The sequence below is a fragment of the Phaethon aethereus genome, assembly GCF_964289735.1.
Source record: "Phaethon aethereus genome assembly, chromosome: 1".
NCBI classification, from domain to species: domain Eukaryota; kingdom Metazoa; phylum Chordata; class Aves; order Phaethontiformes; family Phaethontidae; genus Phaethon; species Phaethon aethereus.
The window spans coordinates 135,350,732-135,376,634 of NC_138575.1; the positions used below are offsets into that span (position 1 = coordinate 135,350,732).

At 42.4% G+C, this 25,903-nt stretch overlaps 1 protein-coding gene across 1 annotated transcript in view; it reads right to left on the reverse strand.

The window, feature by feature from the left end:
• Positions 1-7,146: 7,146 nt before the first annotated feature.
• The window catches only part of REPS2 (RALBP1 associated Eps domain containing 2), a gene marked incomplete at its 3' end in the record, with an annotated part of 99,286 nt that continues 80,529 nt past the window's right edge, over positions 7,147-25,903 (reverse strand). The window contains exons 14-18 of the mRNA XM_082010876.1: positions 24,791-24,855; positions 13,302-13,385; positions 11,271-11,416; positions 9,076-9,181; positions 7,147-7,215 (exon numbers count right to left, since the gene is read on the reverse strand). Coding sequence (XP_081867002.1) covers positions 7,147-7,215; positions 9,076-9,181; positions 11,271-11,416; positions 13,302-13,385; positions 24,791-24,855 — 470 coding nt within the window. The remainder of the gene's footprint in view (positions 7,216-9,075; positions 9,182-11,270; positions 11,417-13,301; positions 13,386-24,790; positions 24,856-25,903) is intronic.

Below are 25,903 nucleotides of genomic sequence, written 5' to 3' on the forward strand. Positions count from 1 at the left end.
GGCAATATTGCCTCCCAGTACGGCCTCCCTGGAGGGCTAGTCGCTTTTGGAAGTGCACACCTCCATCACCCAAGGTGATTACTCCGAAGGGAAATTGCTGTAAGAACTCATTAATGAACCAGGAAGCCGTTATTTCTCACTGAGTGGACGGTGTCCTTTAGGAGCAGCACTGGCTGGGAAACGGGACCCAGGTGAGATCGTGCGCTGGCTTTTTCCTCTCAGATAACAGCATGAAAACGTCAGTAAACAATGCACGCTTTGTATCGGTCTGCCAAACACCGGTATCGATGGCTTAACGCATCCTAAACCTGTGACAGACAGCACAAACTACTGAATTCTTTAAGTGACCTTGGAAGTGAATAGCTGGAGTATCAAGTAGCGGTCCTACATCCAAGCCTCCCGATAGCAAGGTTCCCAGCAGAGCTTTTCAAGGCACGTTATTCTGTTGTGTGGAGGTGGAGCAAGGTGGTGGTGGTGCACTGACTTCCCTGCTACCTCAGGAGCATGATTACTTTTCCTGAGTCATGTTTTGCCTCTGTTGTGGTCCCACCAGAGCTGACATACTGCCTCCTTCTCCGCTTTCCTCCTTGCTGGGCTGTGCATGCTATCATTGCTCCACTCCTGCTTATCTCCGCAGAGTGAGGAAGTCCTGTGGCAGAGAGACATCACCTGCGCGTTTGCCAGCTGTTATATCCATGTTTCATTGAAGACCACAGCACAGTGATGAGTAAGTTCCCTACGTGAACCAAGGATGGGAAGTAAGAAAATGTGGGAGCAGCCTAACTAAGGCAAGAATCCCTCCTCCTGCAAAAACCAGACTAGATGCAATATATAGTCTTGTCTATCCCATCGCATTTCTGATGCATAAAGCATCCTCAAAATGTACTCAGGTAAGACATTCTTCCTAGCTCATGCTATTTAAGTTACCAATCAATAAACACAAACCAGTTCAGGATCTAACCGGCAATGCCGATTCAGCATTTAGCAGGGGGGCTACTGGGATGACACAGCTAATGCTGCTGCTTCCAGACATGTGCCCAAAACAGTGGGTGCCGAGGAAACACTGGGGACCTGAGAGCCTGCTGCAAACTGACTTCAGCTTCATGTACCCAAGGTCTCCTGCTCCAAAGCGCATTTGTTTGAGGGAAGGCAGTGCCTGGGGGGCTGGCAGGGGAGGTAAACGGGAAGAGTGGCGAGATGACCAGGTGAGTAAGCTCTCACTCAGCTTTGGGCTATGGAAACTCAGGGATTTTATTTGTTCACTAATTTTCCTTTATTCTGCTTTGCCGCAGAAGCCACTTGAGCATCCAGTCTTAAGCAGGCATGCTTGTGAAGTGGCACTACCTTAAAAACAGTGGAAGGATAAAAAAGGACTTTTGAAGCTTCTCCTATTTCTTTTCTTTCCCACTTCCACCAAGAACCATTTTTCTAGAGCAGGAAGATGCATCTTTTAATTTTTAAGAAAGATTGTTTGGAACATGAATTTAAATATGGAGAGCAAATCTAGAATTGCATGAAGGCACCCCAGAGTACCATCTAATTGTAAAAACCAAGAATGAAGGAGCCATCTAAATCCATCCCGCTGCCGATGCAGAATAGCTCCCTACAGGATATTTACAAGTTTTTAACGCCTTGGCCTTGTGCCTCACGTGAACCAGAGACATACTTTTAGGCCAATAAAACATCCCTTGTCATGGCTTAATGCTGTAAGAATTAATTTATAACTATCACTTCCTCTTTAAAGCCCTGCTCTTTGGATAGCTGTGACACAATTCTTAAAAATCACACTAGTTAAAGAGGGGAAGTACACCATCCCCTCCAGCTCCCTGCCCATGAAGGCCAGCTATCCAAACGTTTTCCCAGTTTAATTTCAGCTCTTGCAGTTGATGAGGGGCCGAAGACACTGATCACGGGGTGCTGGGGGGAACGGCTCGAGCCCTCTCGCTGCCTCTCCTGGGCACCCTCCGACCAAGGGTCTGCTGGAGGCTTGGAAGGGCTTTTCCTTCGTGGTGGTGCCGTACAGGTTAGAAAATGGTGTGCCTCTTCGGGCTTAATCACGGAGCTAAGTCTGAATTCTGACAAAGCAAAGCCTGACAAAGTAAAGATGAACTTTTGACTTAACTGAAGCCCAAGGAAATACAACTTCATTTTAAATAAGTCCCTCTCCGTCTCTTGCTCATATGCACCATCCCAATGTGATTTCATCTTTCACAGTTGAAGGTCAGCCATTTCAACGCTCTATTTTTTCCACAGCGAGTCAGTTTCTGCTCTCCTGGCAGATCTGCACAATCAACATCCTAAATAAACCACGAAAGCAAGGCAATTTGAAGTTATTGGACGCTTTTATTTTAATGTAGCACCCAGCTCCGTATCACATACGTTTTCCAAAATTAGATGGGCATAGTATAGAACACTATACATTTTGCAGCTTACCACGTGGACAGTCTGCAGCTGTGAAAACAAATTGCTTAAATCTGGCTATCTACTTCATAAGTTAAAATTCAAATATATAATAGCCTCCGGGTAATTTTTTTTTAGATTAAACACGATAATGCTTGCAATACGATTTTTTTATATCAAAAAGTCAGTAACAGTAAAACATAATGCGTATGTTCATAGCACATTATCATGAAGATAACTGAAAAAAGCTTCAAATGCATCATCTCTTCTCAGTGGTACTGCATCGCTTAGGTTTTTTTTTTCCCCTGAAAAAGTACTTTTACTCTTTAGTCAATAAAATCTGTGGCTTCATGAGGGCCTCCCTTCTTTTGTAACTCTGTGTATTTTATTGCCAAGGACCGTGTGTGCTGAAGGCCGAAGGGCTGATGGAACTGGGAAATGGACACCCCTCATTCCCTGGCTAGCGACTTTTACGGGCTCTCTTTCTCCCGATCTGGAAGCTCAGCTTGGAGGAAAGCAGTTAAGACACCACCAAAAGGCAATTTTCGTATCAAGCCCATCCTAAGCGTCTCCTGTGAAGGGTTCCAAGTCCCAACCATTCCTTTGGGGTCATTTTACTGTGCAAGTTGTCGCTACCCCACGCTGGTTAGCCCTGGCAGCATCAAGCTGGGACTGTCTGGATGATAGCCAAACAAGTTCCTCTCCCCAGTGTGGATACAGAATTCCCAGCAGCTAAATTACTGCCATGCACATAAAAGATAATCTTTTGAGTTAAAAAGGATATCCACAAACTCACCAGGAACAGGGCTGAATCCACTAATCACTGACATTTTTGCTACGTCACCAAAACACTCTGGAATAGAGAACTGAGAACTGTCTGGAAAGATGTGATCATGCTTCCACTGCATCCTAACATAAAATTAATAACTAGGAGAAGGATATTTATCACTAAGGATTAATGTTTGTTCACAGGCAGTTTGTTTAAAGGAATGCCTCTGAAATGGAAGCTGTTTGCCTTGCTTAATTACCAGGTCATTATTTATATTTAAAGGCTCAAATAAAAATGGCTTGATCTACAAAGGCAACCAGTCACTACATTTAGCTGGGCATTTTTCTTTTTTCACCACTGAATTACCATGTATTGAAAAAAGTATTTCATAGAAAGGTATCAGGTAATATGAACATTAACAGATTCGTGAAGGAATGCATGATCAAAAGGAAGACACGCTGCATGCACACTTACACGCACACACTGAGGAAGATCCTTATCTACTCTGCCTAGTCTTGTCCTGCAGACAAAAATATTTAATTGTCCAAACCAGAATAGCTGGCAGGAAATTGAAGACTTAGAAAGGGGCACCAGGCGCATAGTCAGCACATCCTCTCAGATGCAAGGAAGCTGTGCTCCAGCTCCTGTTCCCAGTTATCCTCTCTTGCTGGACATGTTCTGCTCTGCAAAAATACCTACAGAAACCATGAACTGAGGAGAGTGAGACCTCATGCGTGGGAAAGTGCTCTTGCTCCTTGGTCAGGCTGTAAGCTGGGACAGGCAGATCCTAGTTGCTCTTTTGGGTCAAGCACATCAGGGTCTTAAAGCTGATCGCTCTCCTGTAGCTCAAGAAAGTGCCCTGAACATCAAGCAAATTGCTTGTGAGATCTCCCTTTCTGACCAGATGGTCTGTCTTGGCTCTAGGAGCATCTCCCATCCAAAATTTCAGAAAGTAAAGGTTTCTGCAAGAAATGATGATTTTGCTGTATGCACATTTTTCCAAAGGAAAAATATTTTTTGAGAAAATCTGTGATGCTGGATCTAGATGTGAATTTTGACCAGCCAGGGTCTGTTAATAGTAGCCATAAGTGTGGCTGCGTGGAGCAACTGTCAGAAGCGCAGTCTGTAGCTTCATGATGCCTTCTCCTCTCCTTCTCAAAATGCTAACAGCCTCCCAAAACCAGAGACACTTTTTCATTTTGCATGGGCTATCATGAACGCTTAAGTACTGAGACACAGAGATTAATAACTTCCTGCATTGTATGTATAACACACCAACATTTCCCCTTGAACAATTTGCTTTACTTTCTATGTGAAGTAGTATATCATCATCATAGTCAGCATTTCACCAAACAGAATACAAATCAATTCACACTCTAGGCCTTGAAGCTGAGTGGGGCATTTGATTACAACCCCAAAAATACAGGGATGGTTAAATTTTTAATTTATTAAGTCCAGTGATACAGCAACAACTGAGTAAATATTTCATTGTTGACTAACCAAGTATCTCAATTTCCAGTGAATGAAAAAACCCCGTATGTTGGGAGACATTTGAAAAAGACATATAAAGCAGACTTTTCTACTCTTCCTTTGAACAGCATCTATTCCATGAATAACTCAAGTGAAATAAATGGGGCTCTGAGCAACCTGATCTAGCTGAAGATGTCCCTGCTCACTGCAGTGGGATTGGACTAGATGGCCTTAAAAGGTCCCTTCCAACCCAAAAGATTCTATGATTCTATGATTATTTTAGAGGCAGTTCCTATCAAACATGCAGAAGTCCTCCACTGCCTTAAAAATACAATGTGCACACTTCTTTGTAATCAGTGAAAAGCTTTCCTTGAAAAAATCAGCCATAAAATAAAAAACAGAGACGCCATATGATTATTTCCTATCGAATAGCAGGGGCTTATTAACCAAATGACAATGTAAGAGCTAAAAAGCAAACAGAGCGAGCGCTCAACCTCTTTAAAATCCCAGGAATGACTCAGTGTTATGAATGTAGGAAATAAATGATGATAAATTCTGAACAGTACCACTACTAGCAAGAGGGCAGCAGCTCTTTTGCAGCTTCCCAGAAAACTCTGCAGTTCTCGCATTCTGTCACTGACCAGGAATGACCGTGTGACCTCAGCTATGCAACAGTCACACAAAAGAAGTCCCAAATCCAGAGAAACAGTTGTTGCTTGTTGACGTAGTGATGTTTAGTTGAATCAAAACCAATGCGTTACAAAAACAGATTTTCAGTAACAATTCTGCAAATGCTTATCTTCACCTTCAAACTTCTGGACCCATGTCCCACATCCATATCCCTTTCAGCAAAAGTAGGCTGTTTCCTCATCACTTTAAACATTCCCATTGATGTCTGTCTTATCTCTCAAAAAAACTTTTGGCTGCTCTGGTGTCCTCTGATATCCCACCGCAGCCATTCCATGATACGCCCTGAAGGGAGGCTACCCAGCTGCTTCAAACCTGCCTCTCCTTCCTCTCAGCCCCAGGGCCAATCTGTAGCTACAGGGAGAAAGCATCACAAAAAACTGTTGCACCGTTTCTGCAAGGCAAACGCGTACACGTAAATTAGGTCAGTGAACAGGATATGAAACACGTGCAGTGTCACGTTTAAGATGGATAACAGGTAGGTGATGTTCCCTTGCAGTGAAGTACACATCATATCCATGGTGAGAGCAGGGCTGACATCGTTATGTCTGAAGTCGCGCAGTCTAGGAGTATTGGCCCAAGAAATAAAGCAACATTAGTTAGCCAGCTTCCATTGCGAGAACTGAGACCTAAGCCAATGACCACTGCACCCACGGAAAAATCCCCATGGGATTCAGTTAGCACTCGATAAGACACAGGTTAAAAATTAATCTTTGCTTCTTCATTTAGAAAATAGATGGGCATTAGCAGCTTCATCCTATTAGTAGCATCTCCAGTGAGGTGCAAAGGAACCTTAATGAAAGTTGTAGAAGGCGATTATTTCCATAACACACTCTATAACCTCATATATAGCACTTCTGCTATCTTTCTTCTTTTGGAAACACAGTTCTTGTACACATCCTTAAAACAAATCAGCAGCTATTAAGACAACAAAGCAGACTAATACAAATGTACACAGAACAGCTTTTCTAAAAATGCCCCGAATGCATTCTTAACCTCTTGTTAGAAATACACTGTTGGTTTAAAAATAAAAAGAAAAGAAAAACAAGCTATAAACCAGTGATCTCAAAGATGCTAAAAGCATGCAGAGACACTGGCAGTCGCAAGCAAGTGATCAAACACTGGTGATAGGAACAGTTACAGCTCAAAAACCAGATTTTTTTTTTTTAATTTCCAAAATAATTAAATTTTAGTATTTTTTACTGTTCTCTCATATGATTTGAACTTATAAAATACAAGTTCTCTAACATTAAAATATATTCGTCATTGCATAATAAACAGTGCTAAGAAAATAATTATCTGACATATGATTGCGGATAAAGACTCTGTACGTCTAGTGAGTTTTATTCTTGTAGTACATTAAACCCACATGTACTCTACCATAGTACAATCCTACAGGAATCAGTAACATCGAGAAGCCCATCTCAGAGGATGAGCTTTAAATTTAAGCAAGAATTCAGGAATGCTGTACCCCTTACTGATTGGGGCAGGAGGTGCTGCCAGAATGCGTATAAATCAGGAATTCTTTACATAAATAAAATACTCTCAGGTTATTCATTTGCACATTAGGCTGGGAAGAGGGAGGAAAGAAGGTGAAGCATCCCCCCACTCACAAATACCCGGCAGTCAGGTATCTGTTTTCTGTACCTTCGTCACCTGCAAAGGCAAACGCGTGCAGCGGGGTGAAGGGAAACCCGACAAGCGGTCCTCCCCACCGCCGCCACCTCGGCAGAAACCCTGCCCAGCCATGCTGCGCTCCTCTCCTCGCGAGGCTGTCGGGACGCGTGCTCTGCTCTTGTTGCTGCACAGTGGGCAGGAGGTCACAAGACAGTGACGGGACGTAGCTGCTCCAGCTGCGTTTCCAAGGCAATTCGTTCCTTGTGAACCTCCTGCAGGAGGGAAAGAGACGCGCTGTAGCTTTTGGGATGCTCGTTTGCACCACCCCGCTCCGGTGAAGAGCGGCCGGTTAAACCACTGGCACGGACTGGAAGCTAGGGGCTCTGCTGTTTAAGTAACTCTCCCTGCAGTCTCAAAACACCGTACCAATGCCACACAACCACCTCGCACAGCCATCTACTGCCGCCTCCTTGCAGCGGGGCAAGCATTTGCTTGGCTGATCACAGAGAGGAGCAGTCATACACTGGCCAGCAGAATAGAGTCACAGAATCATTAAGGTCAGAAAAGGCCTTTAAGATCATCAAGTCCAACCATCAACGCAACACCACCATGCCCACTAAATAGCCTGGGATGCAACAACGCTGGCCACAGGCTGGCAATTTTACCAAAGAAAATGAGATTATTTTGAAATCACATTTCCCTCAAAATTGCTTTTTGACAATTTTTGGTTCACACAACCAACCTCTTTCCTTTTGGAAATGAATGAGGCAGCCTTTCTAAGATGACACAGGCTTTGCAATCTACCTCTTTGGCAGCTGCGTCAGTAAGATAATTACTCTCGACGGGAAACTAACTGTGAAGGCTTTGGGGATCAGTAATTTTGGCGAAGCCTCTCCTGGTCTCGAGGCTGCCTCTGTCCTGGGGGGTACCTGGCTCTCACTGACCTCCCATCAAAGGGCTCCCCAGCCCGTGTGGGAGCCAGGCTGACCTGTGACTCCTCCAGGTTTTGGTACCCCATTTTGGGCAGGCTCACAGTCCCAGGCAGGAGTGCACTTGAATGCTCCCCCTGTCTCAGTGCAAGCTGTGCCTGAGGGGCACCCGTCAAGGCGTCTGGTCCCCATAAAAACATTAAGGCCTTGTTCCATCAGAAAACTTCCAGGCAGCAATATGACTTGAAGGATAAGTTCAGTTTTCTGCTTTTGTGTGAACTCAGGCAAATCCCTCTGTCTTTATATGCTTCCTTCACCCTACCGTAAAACACAGATAACAGCACTGGTCTGTTTCATGAAGGTTGGGGAGTTTAAGCATGCTGAAGATAGTGCATGGAAGCAGATAAGACCTGAGCCAAGCAATGATGGCAATGTGCTGTCATTAAAAGCTTTCATCTCCATGCTTATTTCAGTTGCTGTTCTATATTTTGCTATGATTTCAGTACAGAGCATCCACCCTGCATCAGTCTGGGGAGATCCTTGAAAGCCAGTTAAGAAATTATGCTAAAGCAAAGTTGAACATGGAATCAAATTTTCACCCTGAGTGAAGAAAAAGTGTAACTGGGGGTTGATCTCCCTTTTCACACAAGTGTGTTCATAATACGCAAGGAAGAAAAAGCTGTAGCAGGTGAAAAACTAAAGTCTGTATTACCTTTGGACTGAGAGAAGAACCACAATTGATATTTATAAGAAAACATCCCCTTGAGAACATGTTAAAAGACAAGTCAGCAGACATTAAAAATCAGTGTTAGATGTTCATGTAAAGCATGGTTTAGCCAGTCCATGTATACCAAACGCCTGACTCCAAGAGACAGTCAGGTCGCACAACTGATCAGAAAACAAGAAAGCTACACTTGAGTTGCTCTTCTGCACTAGGTGACACCACCACATTATCAAACTTTTCAGAAAGACAAAGTTCACCCTTTAGACTTCCTCTAAGTGCCAGTGGAACTGTAGGCCCATAGGTTATAACCTTCCCAGAAAGCCTCATCCTACCCACACATACAGTATAGTTACTCCCTTCCAGAAAACAGGAAATAACGCAGTAAGTTTCATCTGAGAGGAGGAACAAGAGCCTCTGCTGGAGGTGACACGTAACTGATTCCAGGGAGCTTTGTCACCAATTTTCAATGCATTCCTTACCTTCAGCTGCTGCTGGAGCTCACTGTTCAACCTGGCGAGCACAGCATTGGCTTCTTTGTTTTTTCGTATAGCGGTCTGAATAGCCCTTTTCTGCTTGGAAGACTGTCTGCCAGACAGATAAATACAAAACATTTCAATTGAAAGTCTCAACAGTGGCTGATGCCAGAAGACCAGCCATCCATTCTGTGTGTCTGTACTCTATACACACTGCACTACACTTCAAAGACAAGGTACAAACTACACATTTAAGAGAAGAAGGACCTAACACTGAAATGAGATGGCTGAATCAGGTAGACTATTTGAAAGTAAGACAGTCACACTTGCTAACCTGAATGACAGAAACATTTTAGGCTGTCTCTATTTCAAAATCACTGCATTCTGATTCAGCTTAAGAATAATCCCTGCATAGCTGCACTTACTGCAGCATCTTTGCTTTAGCTGTTTTCAGACACTGGCAGAGTTTAAAGATTCAGGAGCGGTTAACAGAAAATACAAAAATCATTCTATGCAGTAAGAAAGGACATCTGCATGAAAATACTGTCTCAGATTTTTTGGGGCACTGCTGATTCTGATGTTTCTTTACTTCAAAAAATAATCTTTCTTTCATTCAAAGCAGTCATTTCCATCAAAACCATTTGATGACACAAAAAGGAACAGCTAGATTGCTTATGGACCTTCCTCATCTCTTTTGCTGCTTAAAGAAAAGATTTCTCTCCTATTATTAATATTACGTTGTAGCCCATGGAAATGGATTTGGAGGAAATTACAGTTAGGCAGACTGGTACAAAAAGAAACAGCTCTGTACATAAGGACCAGCATATTCCAAGAAACAGAAGTAACAACAGGAAAGAAAATACAGAAAAAACTGGCTAAATATCCAAGTCATTTTACAAATAGATTATTTTAAAGTTTTACATGAGGCACCAAGAGCTCTTTAATGACAAATTTGATCTAAAACAGATGGCCTATTTAAGTAAGGCCCATAGTGGTGCACAGTCCCCACTAGCTCTTTTCTTTTAACAGAGCTGATGGCACTGATCTTTGGAACAGAATCTGTTTCGCAGCACAGGCATGTCTTTATGCCGTTATCTTCCAGTGAACTGTCAGTTTTCCACTTCACGATTTTGCTTCAAACTACTCTCCATAGGCTATAAAGTAATAATGGCAGGAAAAAATAAAAAATAGGGAGATATACCTCTGTGGTCATTTAAACATTTTAGGAAAAATATAGACAAGACAGGATTATGTCAAGACATTAACAAATGCTGTTATCTTTCTTTGAACCACTATGGAATATGCACTCCCAAAGCACAAAATAGCATTTTAAGGGCATCCTAGGAGTCTTATTACTTATTCTAATCTCCAATTATGCAACACAGATTCAGTTTACTGATGAACAGTTTGCCAAGAACCGCTCAACTGATTCAGGCAGCTCAGTTTTGTTTCAGACTGAACCAGATGTCTTTGCAAGGCTTCGGGTGAAGGCGGGCTATAATGTTTACACACTGTTTCAGCTGAGGGAGATGTATAGCCCCAATAGGGCTTCAAGTGCCTTTACTTACCATTTGTACAGCCCCTTCTCCACTGCTATTAAATAAATATATAGTGAAATCCCTACAAGTCTTTGTTGCTGACAGCTTCAACAGCTATATTTATGAGACCAAACACCACATGCTGGGTTTGGCAATTATCGCATTATCACAAGCGGTCTATGGCTCAGCTCACACCAGTGGTGAGCTCATCTCCAACCTGCCTCGCGATGAAGAAATATCACAAGGATACGACCAACATCAAGCATTTCATGACTCAATTTCCTGTGTGTTTATCTGTTTGTATCTGTTCACATGAATGAGCAAAAAAAAGCAGAAGATATGTGCAAGGCAAAAACACACACCCACAGAGCTAAAAGGAGTTGTGTTAGAGATGTTGGTTGAACTGCTAGGCTTGCTCTTCAAACATGTCCATGAGACACAGACGAAGGACATCTTTGAAGAGGCTATCAAGCGAATATTACCAACTTACACAGTCACTACAGACTTAGTCTACCATTGAGAAGACAGGTGGATATTTCAGAGACCTGTATCTTGTGAAACATTCTCAAAACCAGAACTATTAAGCACAAAATTACACAAAGAGCAAACCCTGCCACATCAGATCTCATGGTGCTGTTTGGCGTGCTTAGTACAGGTTTTTACTTTTGGACTGGGAGGTGAGGCTTGACTGCTGGCAGGGAAGAAGTCACATTTATAGTGGGAGAAAGCTCGGGGGTCTCCAGCCCCTGTGCCTCCGTCCGGAGCTTCCTGCGGGCAGGTTTTGAGGGCGGCTGAGCAAGAACAACCTCCTGCAAGGGAGAAGCACAGCAACATTAAGTCAGGCCATGTGTGTCCTGTCATTAGGCTGGGGAATACTTGTGACACTGAAATTGCTGACAGCTGGCCTAAGATTTCACAATTTACACAGGTACAGAGCTTAATTCAAATTTGGTAATAGCCTCTCAGGTTTCTGACTTTGAAAAGAGGAACAATAACTCCTGCAACCCCTTAATGAATGAAATGATTATACTGGTGTTTTGTCTTCATCTGGATGACAGGCTCTGCAGAACTGGATTGTATAGCTCTGTGTGCCTTTGGAAGGGCAGAGGGAGGGGTATAAATACTTATACTAGCCCTGAGTTGACCCAAAAGCATTAAAACCAAAACAAGATTTATTTTTAATTATGCTCAGTGGGTAACAATCAATAATCAATCACTTGCATCCCAACTTACTACCTCACCTATCTGGCATGGAGTCTCTCCCTTCTCCCCTCCTCTCTTGCATGAAGCAACATGGAAAATAGCTTAGAAAGACAAATCTATAAAATTATCCATGCAAAATTAACATGTTGGAAGTGTAGAAGGCCATCTATTTCTGTTGATAAGTTCCATCAAATAAATGGTCTGGTGTGTAGGTAGAACAAAGAGTCTTGGATGATTATGACTTCAGTGGTAAGAAGTGCTTTCATTATTTTAAATTGAGACATCCTTCCTTTTGCAATGAGAAGTAGTTTTAATGCCCTGTAGCTGTAAATATAAATATACAGCAGAAATATACCCTTTCCAGTGTCTTTTATTATTATTATTTATAAATTCATTTGTAATACATTTATGTATAAATTTAGTTATAATATTTATAATATTTATTATTTATAAAGTATTTATTTAATTTTTATTATTTAGGCCCCTCATTACAAAAAGGACATTGAATTGCTGGAGCATGCTCAGAGAAGGGCAATGAAGCTGGTGAGGGGTCTGGAGAACAAGTCTTCTGAGAAGCAGCTGAGGGAACTGCAGCTGTTTAAGTATGGAGAAGAGGAGGCTGAAGGGAGACCTCATGCTCTCTACAATTACCTGAAACGGGGTTGTGGTGAGGTGGGTGTTGGTCTCTTCTCCCAAGTAACTAGCAACAGAACAAGAGGAAATGGCCTCAAGTTGCGCCAGGGGAGGTTTAGGCTGGATATTAGGAAAAATTTCTTTACTGAGAGAGTGGTCAAGCATTGGAACAGGCTGCCCAGGGAGGTGGTGGAGTCACCATCACTGGAGGTGTTACAAAAAATGTGTAGACGTAGCACTTCAGGACACGGTTTAGTGGGCATGGTGGTGCTGGGTTGACGGTTGGACTTGATGATCTTGAAGGTCTTTTCCAACCTTAATGATTCTGTGATTAGATCTCTTTTATAAGGGATATAACTATTACTGCCCCATTTCACGAATGAGAAAGCTAAGACTCAAAAAGATGAAGTGACTTGGCAAAGGTTACGCATTTAGTGTCACAGTCAAGACCAGAGACCAAGTTTTATTATCACTTGCATCAAAACTGAACCCTCAATAACTGGAAGCAAGAAGTGTGTCACAATTTGGAAGAATTACAGAGAGACAGGGGTCAAGTACAATCAAACCCTTTTTGTCTCCCCTAAGGCTCCACAAGCCCCTGTTTATTTGAAACAAATGCCAAGCTGCCTCTCTTAAAGCATGTGCATCGATGTGTATGTACTAAGAGCTTTCTTAATGATTTATCTGGGCTGATCTCACATGCGATCCCAGTTCTCTCTAGCGTCTTGACCTCCAGAGAAGGTAAACATGTAAAAATGTAACCCTAACTCTCTGTTTAATTGCTTTAAAACTTAAAACAACCACATTTGTTGATGAAGGCAAATCACTCCAGAATGGTACAACGTGTGCAGGTCTCACCTTTTTTGCTGAACTGTTTTCTTCTGCCTGTGACGGGGGTCTATTCATCTGCGGATGTAATTCAACCTCAGATGCTTGCTCCGTCTGCAACAACAAATCAGTCATTGCTACACCCAGAAAACGACTAGCAGTCACATACAATAAAGCCAATGAAAGGAAATGTTATATGCAAAAGAAAAGTTACTTTAACAATTCAACAGTAGGGGAAATGGAGATCTAGGGTGACAGCTGAATGGATGACGTGTCTTTTGCAGATTTTTAACGAAACAGTTTTCTTGCATTTTATTGTGCTGAGAAAACAAGAGAAAAGTTTTTCTGTGAAGGTTTAGGAACCATGTCTCTGAGTATAAATGACCTAGTACCCACAGTTTCTTTTAGATTTACGCTTACAGCCTAAATACTCAGAGAAAGACTGGGGGGAGAGAAATGATAAAAGCCAGGAACATCTTGGTTACGCCTTGTCACCTTATCATCTCCTGAAACCGATAAAAATTCATCGGAATAAGCTGCTGTCTTTGAAGTTTGCAAGGCTGGAGTAAGAATGTCTGAATTATACCAAAAATTTCAGTAAAGTTACTGAAAACACAAGTCATAAAAGAAGCCAAATGAATCTTCCCTCCTCCCTTCTCACGTTTCAAACATAACCAGAGATGAACACTCACCACACAGGTCTACACTTCGGCAAAACAAAACACCCTCCCCCCAGCATATCTGACCCAGCAGCAAATTAAAACAGAGGGTTAATCCCTTGCTTCGCCTCTCCTGGAATCTCCCAGAGTCTTTCGAGTTACTTCCCCAGGACAGGGCACAGCACACCACCTAAGGGAGGGCGGCGGGATTTGGAGCTGCCTGTCCCCGGGCACGTGGCGGCAAACAGAGTATAAACACGGTGCGGCTGTTTTCTGTCCAGGAGGTATGCGCTGGCTTTCCAAGACGGGCAAGGCAGGCAGGAGCGGGAGGCTGAGGGCACTTGGCACTGCCAGAAGGTTGCTTCTCCTCTTTCCCAACTTCTGCCAAGTCAGAGCCAGGCTTGACAGCGGCCCCCAGGCAGGAGAGGCAACCTGCCATCCTGCTCTCTCCTCAAAAAAGGCTCGTTTCTACGCAGGTAAAAGCTTCTGTTCAAAACCAAGTTCAAGACAAACCTCAAACTTTAAAGGGGCCAGGATTTTAGCCATAATAATAACTCGTCGCACACTGAAGAACCTGATTTGCTGTTGCCAAGAGGTTTCTGCGTAGGCCCATCAAGTGCTGTAGCAGTCACAAGTTTCACAGTGCTTAACCGTAGAGTTAAACAAAAATGAGAGAATGCACAGAACTTGGCATTATTTAAAAAGTAGGGACTTTTTCATACTACTTCCATTTCTTTCATAACACAGAATATGAGCTGTACAGAAAGCTGCAGGCGAGACGCGGTTCTGTCAGGTTACTGCAGTTCTCCAACAGTATGGTGTCAAACACAGGGATTTGGGATCTTTTTTTTAAAACGCCTGTGAAATTCCTCAGGAGAGGAGGCAAAGGTGTTTTGGCCAACAAGATTTCTCTCCCCCCGCCTCTTCTAAATGTGCTACACCTGTAGTGTTATCTGATGGTTAAAAAAGACCACAACAACTCACCCTGTAATTTTCCAGTATTTAAATATTAGTATCTTAAATATTTGGATGTTAGTAACTATTGGTTACTTGGTTACTAACATTTGAATTCTGGAAAGCTTTTCATGGATTGAAGTGCTGCTTCTGTAATTGTAGATTTCTGGTACAAATAGGAGATGGAAATGGAAAAAGCAATCTTTCTTTCCGTCTACAAAAATCAAAGACCTTTAAAAGTCCATTTAATGCAACAGGGCATTTTGTTATCAGCAAGCTGAATAGCCCCTAACCTCCCTGATTTCTACAACCACTTTTTATATATTTGAAAGAAATGAAGGTTCTATGCACTGGTAACAGTAGCCTGGCAAAGTCCATGAGGCTTTCAAGAATGATTTGGGGATAGCGAAGCTCAAGTACCCAACAGAAGCACTCAATAAATCTGGGCCCAAACCACATCACTTCTTTGACAAATCACTCAATTAGGGACAGCATCAAAAGCAAGACTACAGCAACTTATCCACGGAATGAAAAAGAGACCAACCCTGTGTTATTTACGTATAGCTAAAATGCAGCTTTTCAAGAACCAATGTGTTCAAACAGTGTAGAAGTACCTAAATAGACTGATACTTTACAATGTCAATTGCAAATAAGCAAGAAAATTAAAATCAGAATCAAATAAAGGGCATGGAGGGGGAGACACAAAAATAAAAGTCCAAACTTTTGCAGAAAACACTTTTTTTCCTTTTTTTTTAATGGCTTCATTGCAAGAGAATGTTATTTTAAACTGAAGGGAACTGAAAAGGAAAAAAACCGGTAAACTTTGTGTTCTGGAGGAAGCAAATATAAGTGTGCTGATGCCAAAAAGGGTAAGATTTCAAAATTTCCAACAGTTTGATATCACAGTTCCTACTGACGCAAGATACATTTTTTACTAGCCGAGTGCCGTGATGTGGCCGTCAGCCTAACAGCTGTGGCAACCGCTGTGCTGCAGGGCTCTGGTACCCACTGGCTGAGGCTGGGCCACTGGCCTGCCAGGACGTGAGGATGGCAAAGCTCAGCAGCAGTGGGGTTGGCTGGAGCAGGCAGGTGGTAAAAAGAAATAGTTATGGTTGACCAAAAATAGAAAAAAAAAAAAAAAGGAAAAAAAAGTAGTAGTAGTTCTGGTGATGCAGTTCATGCATAATGAATAAAACCAAGCGACTGCTATGTCCCTAAAGTGCCACCTAGTGGCATGTGGGACAGGACACTTCTGAGTGTTTTGCTTAGAGGAAAGTATCAAATAATAGTTGTCTGCATTATTCAGAGCCTGCAGACTGAGCCTGCCCCAGAGGGTGGGCAGGCAGCCGGCGCTGGGCACGGCAAGGCTCGGCTCTTCGGAGTATCTCCTTCCCCCCTCATGCAGAATCTGGGTCTACACATTAATGATCTGCCAGCAGAGCTACAAGTTTTCCTCTACGAGAGATCTCCATTCCTCCGAGCGATGTGCCTCCGACACAACTGCCCAAGCGTATAAAAATCGGTATGCTGTTGCAGGGCATTTTGTTCAGGGACTGACAGCATTTAACCCAGGCAAAAACCTTTTGTTGAACTGCAACGTGCATCAATGCAAAGGAGGTTTGCTGATTCAGCTAACCCGACAAAGTCCTCTAGGCAAGGCCTGAGAGGCTTGACAAATAAGTTTGCAAGCTGATGTCTCCCCACACCAGCTCCACATGGATTTTAAAGGAAAAATAACTCCTGGTTTTTCTTTAGACAGAGGGATTCTTTACAGATTTCCTTCCCTTCACTGATTTGGACATGGGGTAAAAGCCAGCCCCTGTAGCCTTCTGGCCATGGGCAGAGTGAGACTGGCTCCAGGACTCTCCAGTCCAAGCTCCTGTAGCGGAGTGTAAGGAAAAGGTGATCCATCAGGAGCAGCCGAGGTGGGTTCCCTTTAGTTCTCCACTGGTTTTATACCATGACTAGTATAGTCTTTGGGCAACTCACTTCTCATTCAGAAACACAGCAATAAACTGCCTCCCTCCATCACAGCAATAAATGTCTTGAGGTTTTCCCGCATCTTGGAAACTTCTCACTATTATATTAGGATTTAAAATTCTGCACCACTGGTTTATAACACTGAGAGATTATACATTATGCAATATGGTCTTCCAAAGGGAAATTCAGTTACAGTAGTGTAAAAGTGCTTAAAAATGCACTCCATTCATGTCCACAGAACGGAGGAAGCTACCGACATTGGAAGCGCTGCTGTGCTGGTATGGCTGGGTCCACAGCCAGGGTTATAGCAGATGGGGAAAGAAAATCCTGCTTGTGTGTGCCACCAGCAGCGCAAAAGAGAGTTTGTAGACCAGGTCTAAGAGTATCTGGAGTTTGGGAAGAACAGTAAGCGACCACAGAACAGAGCAAGACAGCATCCTATTCCAAATTTCCCGAAGAACTGCTCTTTGCAAAGACTGAAGTCCAGTTATTAATAGGTGGTTCCTCCTTTTTCCCCAGTGTAGTCTTGTATTTTCTAGGAATAGCCATGCCCTCCTCATTCTTCCAGGCAGAAGATAAAATTGGCCAACAAAGTTTCTGTACAATGGCCGCAGCCAGAGACCAACCTGTGCCCTACGGCCAATACTGAGCATTAGGACAGATAATTCCTCATCGTTAAGGGGAGCATTAGGAATCGCAAATGCTCATTATTTCATTGCATGATCCTTGACCAGCGATTCATTATCTCCTCACTGCTCCACGTGACAAAACTTAACAGTACCTTTCTAAATGAATATATAACGCTCACTTAAGCACTAACTACTTTCAAAGCCTCAGATGAAAGATTTTCGTAACTGTAAGAGAACGCATTACCTTACAACTGGTTCTTCACTTACATTTCCATTTCTTTGGCTTTGCAATGCTAGATTATATGTAGATTTCACACCCACTTTTCAAGACAATCCATAACTGATCTTCCAGAACAGAAGATCTATGCAGAGCTTTCATATTTCTCTTACCTGAGAGTCTTTTTGCAAGAGGGGAAGTATATTTTCAATCTCTCCTACAATTCAATCTCACCCACACTTACGCTCCAAGCTAACTTTACACATGGAAATAGTCTCATCGTAGTCAATGGTACTACTCACAGAAATGAAATTATCGCTGTACATTCATTGGAATAGGCCGTAATCATTACCTATAACAGTACCACTGCTTAGCTTTGCAAAAAAGTATTGAGAACTGCTTATCTGTAAGAAAAAGTAGGATACTAAAATGCTTAATGCTCAGTATGTGCCCACTGCAATCTTCTATGATCTCTATGTAAGTTCTTTTCAGTGGTGTTTTGCTCCTTTTTAAGCACTCGTATTTTTTGCACTTAATGCCAATTTCTAAGAAGTCAAGATGTCCCAATTCCAGCTTCTGTGAGTCCTGTGCATCCCACACTGAACCATCAATTCTTTTTATTGCTTGGTACAGAAACTGAAAATGGTAAGAGAGAAAGAAAACCCATAGGGATGTAAATGCAACAAGCTGCCGGGGTCTTAAGTGTGCTGTCTGCTTTCTCAGCACTGTGCAGCCCTGAAAGTTTTGGTAAGCTTTTTCTTTCTCTGAGCTATCTGAGGGTTGGTGATAATGTTGAGGAAAAATGCAGTAAATACAAACAAATTGCTGCAACGTTCAGCCCATTCGCAAGGAAAGAACAAGACCCAGATGGAAGCATTAGCAATCTGTTTTAATACTCCACTTCCACAAAACCAGATTAACATAAGCTAGAAAGAGGTATGTGCATTCCACTAGAGATATAGGCACTGGATTCTCAGCTTTTGTTGTTGTTGTTTTTATGATAAGCATGAAGCCAAATTCAAAAATTATTACAACACATTTTAATTAAGATACTCGCCCTTCTTCCACTCTCACAGAAACCTCTTTAGAAAGGATTTTATGGTATCCATCAACTACTCCCCAAATTCAATTTTAACCGCACTACTTTCCACCACTTCTTAAACCGTAATTTATTTTGTCTGGCTGTTTTAAATTCAATAAATAATTTTCATGAGAAGAAGATAATCCATTTGTATTATATTAAAGTGGCAGATGGCAAAATCTTTCACATTATAGAAGACTTCCAGTTTTGTTACAGTTACAGACTTCTTCAGTACCTATTGCACCGATTATACAACATATGGTATTCTGCAGCCAAAACCATGAAGGTGATCAAAAAATCCACCCCCTTCTTGCACAGTGGTTGTAAATGCAAGCTAAAAAAGTATTCCTGTAGTTTAATATACAATGGTTGCCTGGGAGAATACCATCATGTATACAAATAGCATGCTGCCAAAAGCAAAATCCTCAGTGGTTTTTTGTTGTAATTTTTATTTCTGTAAGAAAAAAGTTCCTTCCTGCAAAACTCCAGGTGTCCTGCCAGCACTTGAAATTCCTCACATAATTTTACAGAGTGAGGCAACGCCCCAGCTGGCTGAATATATTCTCCAAACAACCTCATAACAGAGAAAAGCAAACCCTACCTCGTCCTCCAGGTATCTCAGCTGTACCTGAAGACGGAAGACACTGGCCGCAGTGGGACCCCCGGAGTGGCTCCCAATGTGGAGCCTGCACATGGCCATCCCACTCTGAAGGCTGAGAGGTCTCAGCAGGATGGACGGGAGCCCTTCCCCACCTCTCGGCTTCGGCGCTGCAGATGAGCATGGGCACGTGTAATCAATGGTTACAGACCCAGCCTGTGCGTACCCCCATGCTCGTGGCTCTCCGTGGACTCAGCAGAACATGGAGGCATGTTAGCAGTGTCAAGTTCTTGAACTGGGTCCCAGTTTTCACTTGCAATTCTGGATGATGAATGGCCAAAAAGCTTCAAGAAATTATGGAGTATCAAGTAACATTTGGAGAGCAGAACACTCAATATGTTAGAAAGAATAATATCTTTGCTTTCCAACACCACCAGGTGCCTGTGACTGGGTAGGGTGACCCACCTATCATCCTTCACAGCACTTTGTTTCCATGATTTCACCAAATCAATAAAATCTAATAGTAACGATAGCAACTAAACCGACAGCCTAATTCTGAGCTCATATAACACAGTGAGATTTTAATCTTCAGAGCTGCACTGTACTCAGGATGCTTCAATTTGATAATGTTAACAGCTGCCTACCTACTCCATTTCACTTGAACACTTTGCCTCTTTGCCTTCATCCATAATTTTTTCAGTGCCTGTCAAAACTGCCAGCATGGAACCAGTGGGAAAAACAGGTCCTAAGATCTCCAGGAATAAAGTCCAGCACAAACCAGTGTGAATTTACAAAAACAACAGGCTTAAAATTTAGACTCTGGGAGAAGAGACTAGGAAGATCATTTTTTTCAGCCAAGATATACAGGGTTTTCTTCCAGTCCCACTGTTTTAAAATCCCCTTATATAACACAGGCAGGACTGAAGATATGCCTTCATTACTGGACAGGAAGGAACCAAAATAGAGTAATTTAAATAAAGGAACATTGATCTAATTGGGCAAGGTTGCAGACAGTGAGCTGATGTTGGTTAAAATCCTGAAGTTACACCTGCTCTTCAGTGTTCATCCGTAATTCCTATTAGCATAAATATGCTACTAAATCTCCCACAGTAAGCAGCTAGGGTAAATGGCTTCTGTAGGCTTAAAAGCCAACAGTAATAAAGTATTATTTGGTTTTCCATTAAAAAAAAAATAACAATGGAGGCTTATATGTGATGTGCATATACATGTTTGGTTCCAGCGGAGTGTTATTCATGAGCGCCCAAAGCTATTTCCTACCTGAAATCTGTGTCACTGTAAATCAGTTATATAGCTATTGCCGTCCTATCGTGATTCTTACCGCCTCCAAGTTACACAAATTTTCTATGTACAGTCCTGGGTCTGCACAAAAGTTCTGGGCCCACCTTTATGCCATTTCTCCTTGATGACTTAAGTTAACCGTTAAGTTAGGAACTTAAGTTAGGATCGGGAAAAATCACCCAAGCCACTGCATCCAGTCCTCTACAAGCCCAGAAAAAACCATGGTATTTCACCGTGCTACAGGTTATCTGTTCACTCTGTATACCGTCACTCGAGGTGGGGGGACAATGATGGGGATGACTGAAAAACCCTAAAAACTTTAAAAAAAAATAAAACCACTCCAAAAATTAAAAAAAGAAAAAAAAAAGTGTAAAAGCCATTAGCATGTAATGGGAAATGAGCAAAAGAGGTAAGGCATTGCCAGTGTCCTAAGTCTGTACAATAGCTTGCAGCATATTAAATATTTATGGTCCAAAGAATTAGGGATACTGATATAGATAATATTATCCATAAATCCAAGCAGCTACTGCAGACTTGCTAAATGTGAGATGTGCTACTAGGCATTACAGAAGGTGTCAGTGAAGTTACACACTGTACATACGCACAGCAGTAAAACACTTCAAAATAACATATAATCCAAAACAAAACTCTAATCTTTGTATAAGCCTGTTTCCATACGTAATCTTTCTAAGTGCCCTTTATAGAATTTAGGCAAAACTTGAATTACTTTCTCGTTTTTTTTAATTGGAAAGCAACACGTATTGAGGATCCTAATAAAGCATTTCATACTGCATTTCACATCTTACTGGAAACATCAATTCAAAATGGCTTGCAGCACAGAGAGACACGGGTTGGAATTTGGGTTTAAAAGATCATAAATTGGAGATAATGTTGTATCCACATTGTGTAAAACTTGCCTTTTATCCATCTCTATTAAATTTATTTACCATTACCATAGGAACTTGAGGTGAAAGCACCACTGCATTGGAGAAATGTCTGGTGAAAGCTCTGAGGAAAACTCAGCTACAGCTTGTGGACTCTATACAAAGTCGGTACAATGCTGACTTTGGCAATGGGAGAAAAATCTCGAGGAGATGGAGCTACCATAGCCTTTCAAAGGCCATTAATAAGAAAGAAATGCTGAGTTAATCCACCAACCCTAAAGCCTGTCGTAGAGGTAAAAAGAGATGCAGCCACACCTGTAAAGGTGTCTACCCATCCGAGGTGTGAAACAGCATGGGCTGGCGGCAGCAACCCAGAGCAGAGAAGACAGGCCCACTGCTACTTCTCCTAAACCAGCCGAGTCCTCGCAGGATCCCAAGACTTGAGCCTCTCACAGTAAGCCTGTGCATCCACTGAGCTCCGGACACAAGGCCAGAGCAGTATTAGCTCTAAGTTCTACCTTGTGCTCCACTCACCCAGGGATACAGTCCTTCTCCCTCTTTATTCAGCTGACTGCACTATGGAGGCAGAGTTGGACGTGAACGTAATTAAATAAGTTTGTGGTATGACTAGAGACGTTTGGCACACTCTGAATAACCCGTGTTTCAGTAACTTACTGAGCTTGATTACCTTGGAGGTTCTGACAGGAAAAATAATGTTTTCCTAAAGGTTGAAACAAATTCTACTAAAAACAACAGCAATCCAGGACTAAAGTCACGATGCCGTTTCTATATTGCTATTGATTAAGCTCACAGAAGGACTTCTGCTCCACTGAAATGTAATACCTACCCCTTGGTACCTCTCTCTTATGCACTTTGGCCTTTACATCCCGTGAGCCCTTTAATCTCACTCTAAAGAGCCCACTGGTCCAGGCTGCTTCTCAGCCATCCATAGAAAACTGTAGTCCTCAGAAGAAATTATTTCCCTCTCCTCCTCCATCAACTGATTTCTAAAGCTGAGCCAAAATAATCACACCACAAGCATACTTATAGGGTGCACAGCCACCTGAAATATGTGGGGTTCGCTACGTTTCCAAGCTACACTTGTCATTCACGCTGCTTAACTGCAGGCATACAGCAGAATGTTATGGCAATAAAAAAGGATTTTCAGTAATGTTGTTGAAAAATAAGATAAAGTAGAAATTTAAGAAGAGTTTGGTAAATCCTGAAACAGGAATAACTCAATGTGTCATTTCAGCATCATGTATTTCCTTCAGTTCTTGATTCTGCCTCAGTTTTGAAAGCAGATCCCTCCCTCCAACTTCTTCATGCTCTTTAAATCAAGGGCCCCACTGGACTAATGTAATCCATATGCTTACTATTGCTTACATGCTATTTGTAGGGGTCAGCTCGGCTGAATTATGACCCCATCACACATATTTCCCTACTGTCTGTTACCTCTATCACAGAAAGGCAAGCTTGGAGATAAAAGAAACAGAATGTGACAAGCGTGAAGTTTATTATGTTTTTTTGTACAACGGAACAAGAATATTTTGATGAGATATTTGATTAAATAGCTTAAATAATCATCAGAAATAAGTAAATGTAAGTGATGCATGTAAGCAAAGCGTTAGCTATATATGCATTACTGATAGACATAGAAGCCACTCTTCCTCCCCCCACCCAGAAAACAGGGTTTTGTATTGCAGAGGATTGGATCAAGAATTTCACATGAGAATCTTCTTGGGTTTAGTTTCAGAAAGGTCCTGTATTCTGCATGGCCCAGTGTAGGATGAGCAGTTGGTTCAGTATTTGCGATGCGGTAAGGAAGCTACTGGATGTGCATAAATGAATAAACATCTCTCCTCCCTACCCTGCTAAGGAAAGGCACACCTATCACAGGACAAGAAAATGAACAATTAGCTGAGCCTTGCATGAAAACAATGGGCTTTTTCCCCTAAGAACAGGATTTGTTCTATTTACTGCTTCTCCCGATGGCAGCGAGAGGGCTTGCGGTGCACGGAGCCGGCGCGCTGTGGCACGTCCGAGCAGCGGCAGGAGGGCCGGCGTGGGCTGCAGCGGGAGCCGTGCCACAGGACCGAGGGAAGCCGCAGGGAAGCACTGCTCTCTGGGGAGCGTTAGGCAAAGCAGGAACGTGATATGTGCGCTAAGGAGCGCGTGGTGTTGGCAGTACGGCTAATGCCACAGTGACTCGGGGGAAACACGCAAGCTCAAACCAGAATGCGCTTACAGTCCTCAAGGTAGAAACTATCTGCACTCAGCTGCTAAAAAAGGCTGGGGAGAAGAAGAGAGCAATGAGCTGCTGGTGGAGCTGGGGGTGGCAACAAGCCTTTTGTCGCTTCTATCATAAGCACTGTGCAGCAGGAGGTGTTCGACAGAAGACTCTTAAGAGTAGATCCAAAATCCAAGTGAGGACTGTTTCTGGCCCAATGAAGGTGCCTCACGAAGTTCTTATAAGTAATGGGCTGTTAGGTCCCCTATGGACTTGTTTTCTATGATACACTTCACCTAAAGGAGTAACATAAAAAGCATGTTGCTGCCTAAGACTTAACAAAGCCAACAACATAAAAAGAACAAGACGCTGACCCTCCATCATTTCCTAAAACATGAAGAACCATCTGGATGCAGAAACGCATGATTCAGTCCGTTTGCATTGTGCTGTGGTTGTGTGATGCTCTAAAAACAAACAAACAAAAATCCATCCAAAAAACAAAACAAAAACGCACCACTAACGGTTTGAAACTTAATAACATAACTGACATGGCATTCGCTTCCTTTCAGCACTATTTTTTAAACCCGTGGGTGAAATACACTCTTACATGCCGTGGCTCCCTTAGCAGATGCCCTCTGAGCATTTGGAGCTTGAGAAGCAAATAACAGGTATCAAGCCCATGCCTTTCAGGCATGAAACTCTCATTAGTAGACTAGCCTTACTAGCCTTTAATTTACATTTTTTTCTAGTGAGTGCATGTCAGCTCCGCTACAAAGAGATTTAATTAGTCTGTAATTTGACATTGCAACACACCAGCTAGACAGACCAATGAAGACAGACATGCAGGGAACTGCAGAGCAAACTGCAGATTTGAATTAACTTGGAGGCAGGAACAACTACCATGTCCAAGCCAACTTGTGCTAACCACTGCAACACTAACATAAGTAAGTGAATAATACTCAGCAAAGTGCTAAACCTTTGTCCATACCTGAGGTACAGAAGGTCGAGGGGGTAGTGCAGGCGGTGGTGGGGGCAGCCAGCCAGACCTCACAGCTGAACAGTCAGAAAAGAAGAAGAAGAAAAAAGACAAATAAAACCACATTAATTTAATTCCATAAAACCAGAATTAATTTCCATGATAATTCCTAGTGAAGAGGCAATATTCAACATTTTAATAACAGAAACCAAACTTGATCTTTATTGAGCAAAACCCTGTTTGAAATAACTTTATGAGAAGTGAATGACTAGTCATTTAATTGCTGTAAAAACCCACAAAGTTATGATAAAAAGCAGACAGGGAAGCCAGGCAGCCACGAAAGCTGTAGCTAAAGCAATCCAATTCTAGTTAAAGAACCCCAGAAACAAGGTCTACTTGTCCTTGGGACTTTGCTTTTTGTCATTAACATTATTGCCTTTTTTAAAAGTGATGCTTTAGCATCCAATGTAGACGTCATCATTCACTCCAGATAAAACATGCTATGTGAGTACAGCCTTAAAAAGAAAACATCTGGCATGGAATTAATAGGACAAAAGCCTGAATGAACCAAAAAGAAATGCCTTTGGCTGTATGTTTTGTAGTTGCATGTTATTACTCACTGGAGGTATTTCGGAGGGAGGAGGAGAAATAAGGGGAGGAAGACAAACCCTAACGGTCAGTTCAGGCCCCTTTAACACAACGCAATGCCAGCTTTTAGTTTGAGCCAGCACAAAGGGAGGGTAACAACCATGTAGTTCCAGCCATTGTATTTCTCACTTTCCTTAAAATACCTAAAAGCCATTATGGGACAAAACTACAGGACAGATGACGCCTTCCAAGGCCAGCTGCAGAGAGAAGGACTAGGCTGGCACAGAGGTGGCACCACCCAGGCCTGGTGGGAGTCCTTTAGGTGGGCTACCCTCCCTGAGCTCCTGTCACATTGAGTGCTCAGCACTTGCACTGGCAAACATACCAGGCAGTACATCTAGCAGTGGTGTTTATTTGTACAGCAAAACCCCCCACCCCAACATTAAACTTAGAAATGCCTTGTACCACAATAACGCTAAGTAAGCAATTACATTTACACACTTTTTACTTCCATGCATATTTTAAAAAGCCTCCAAG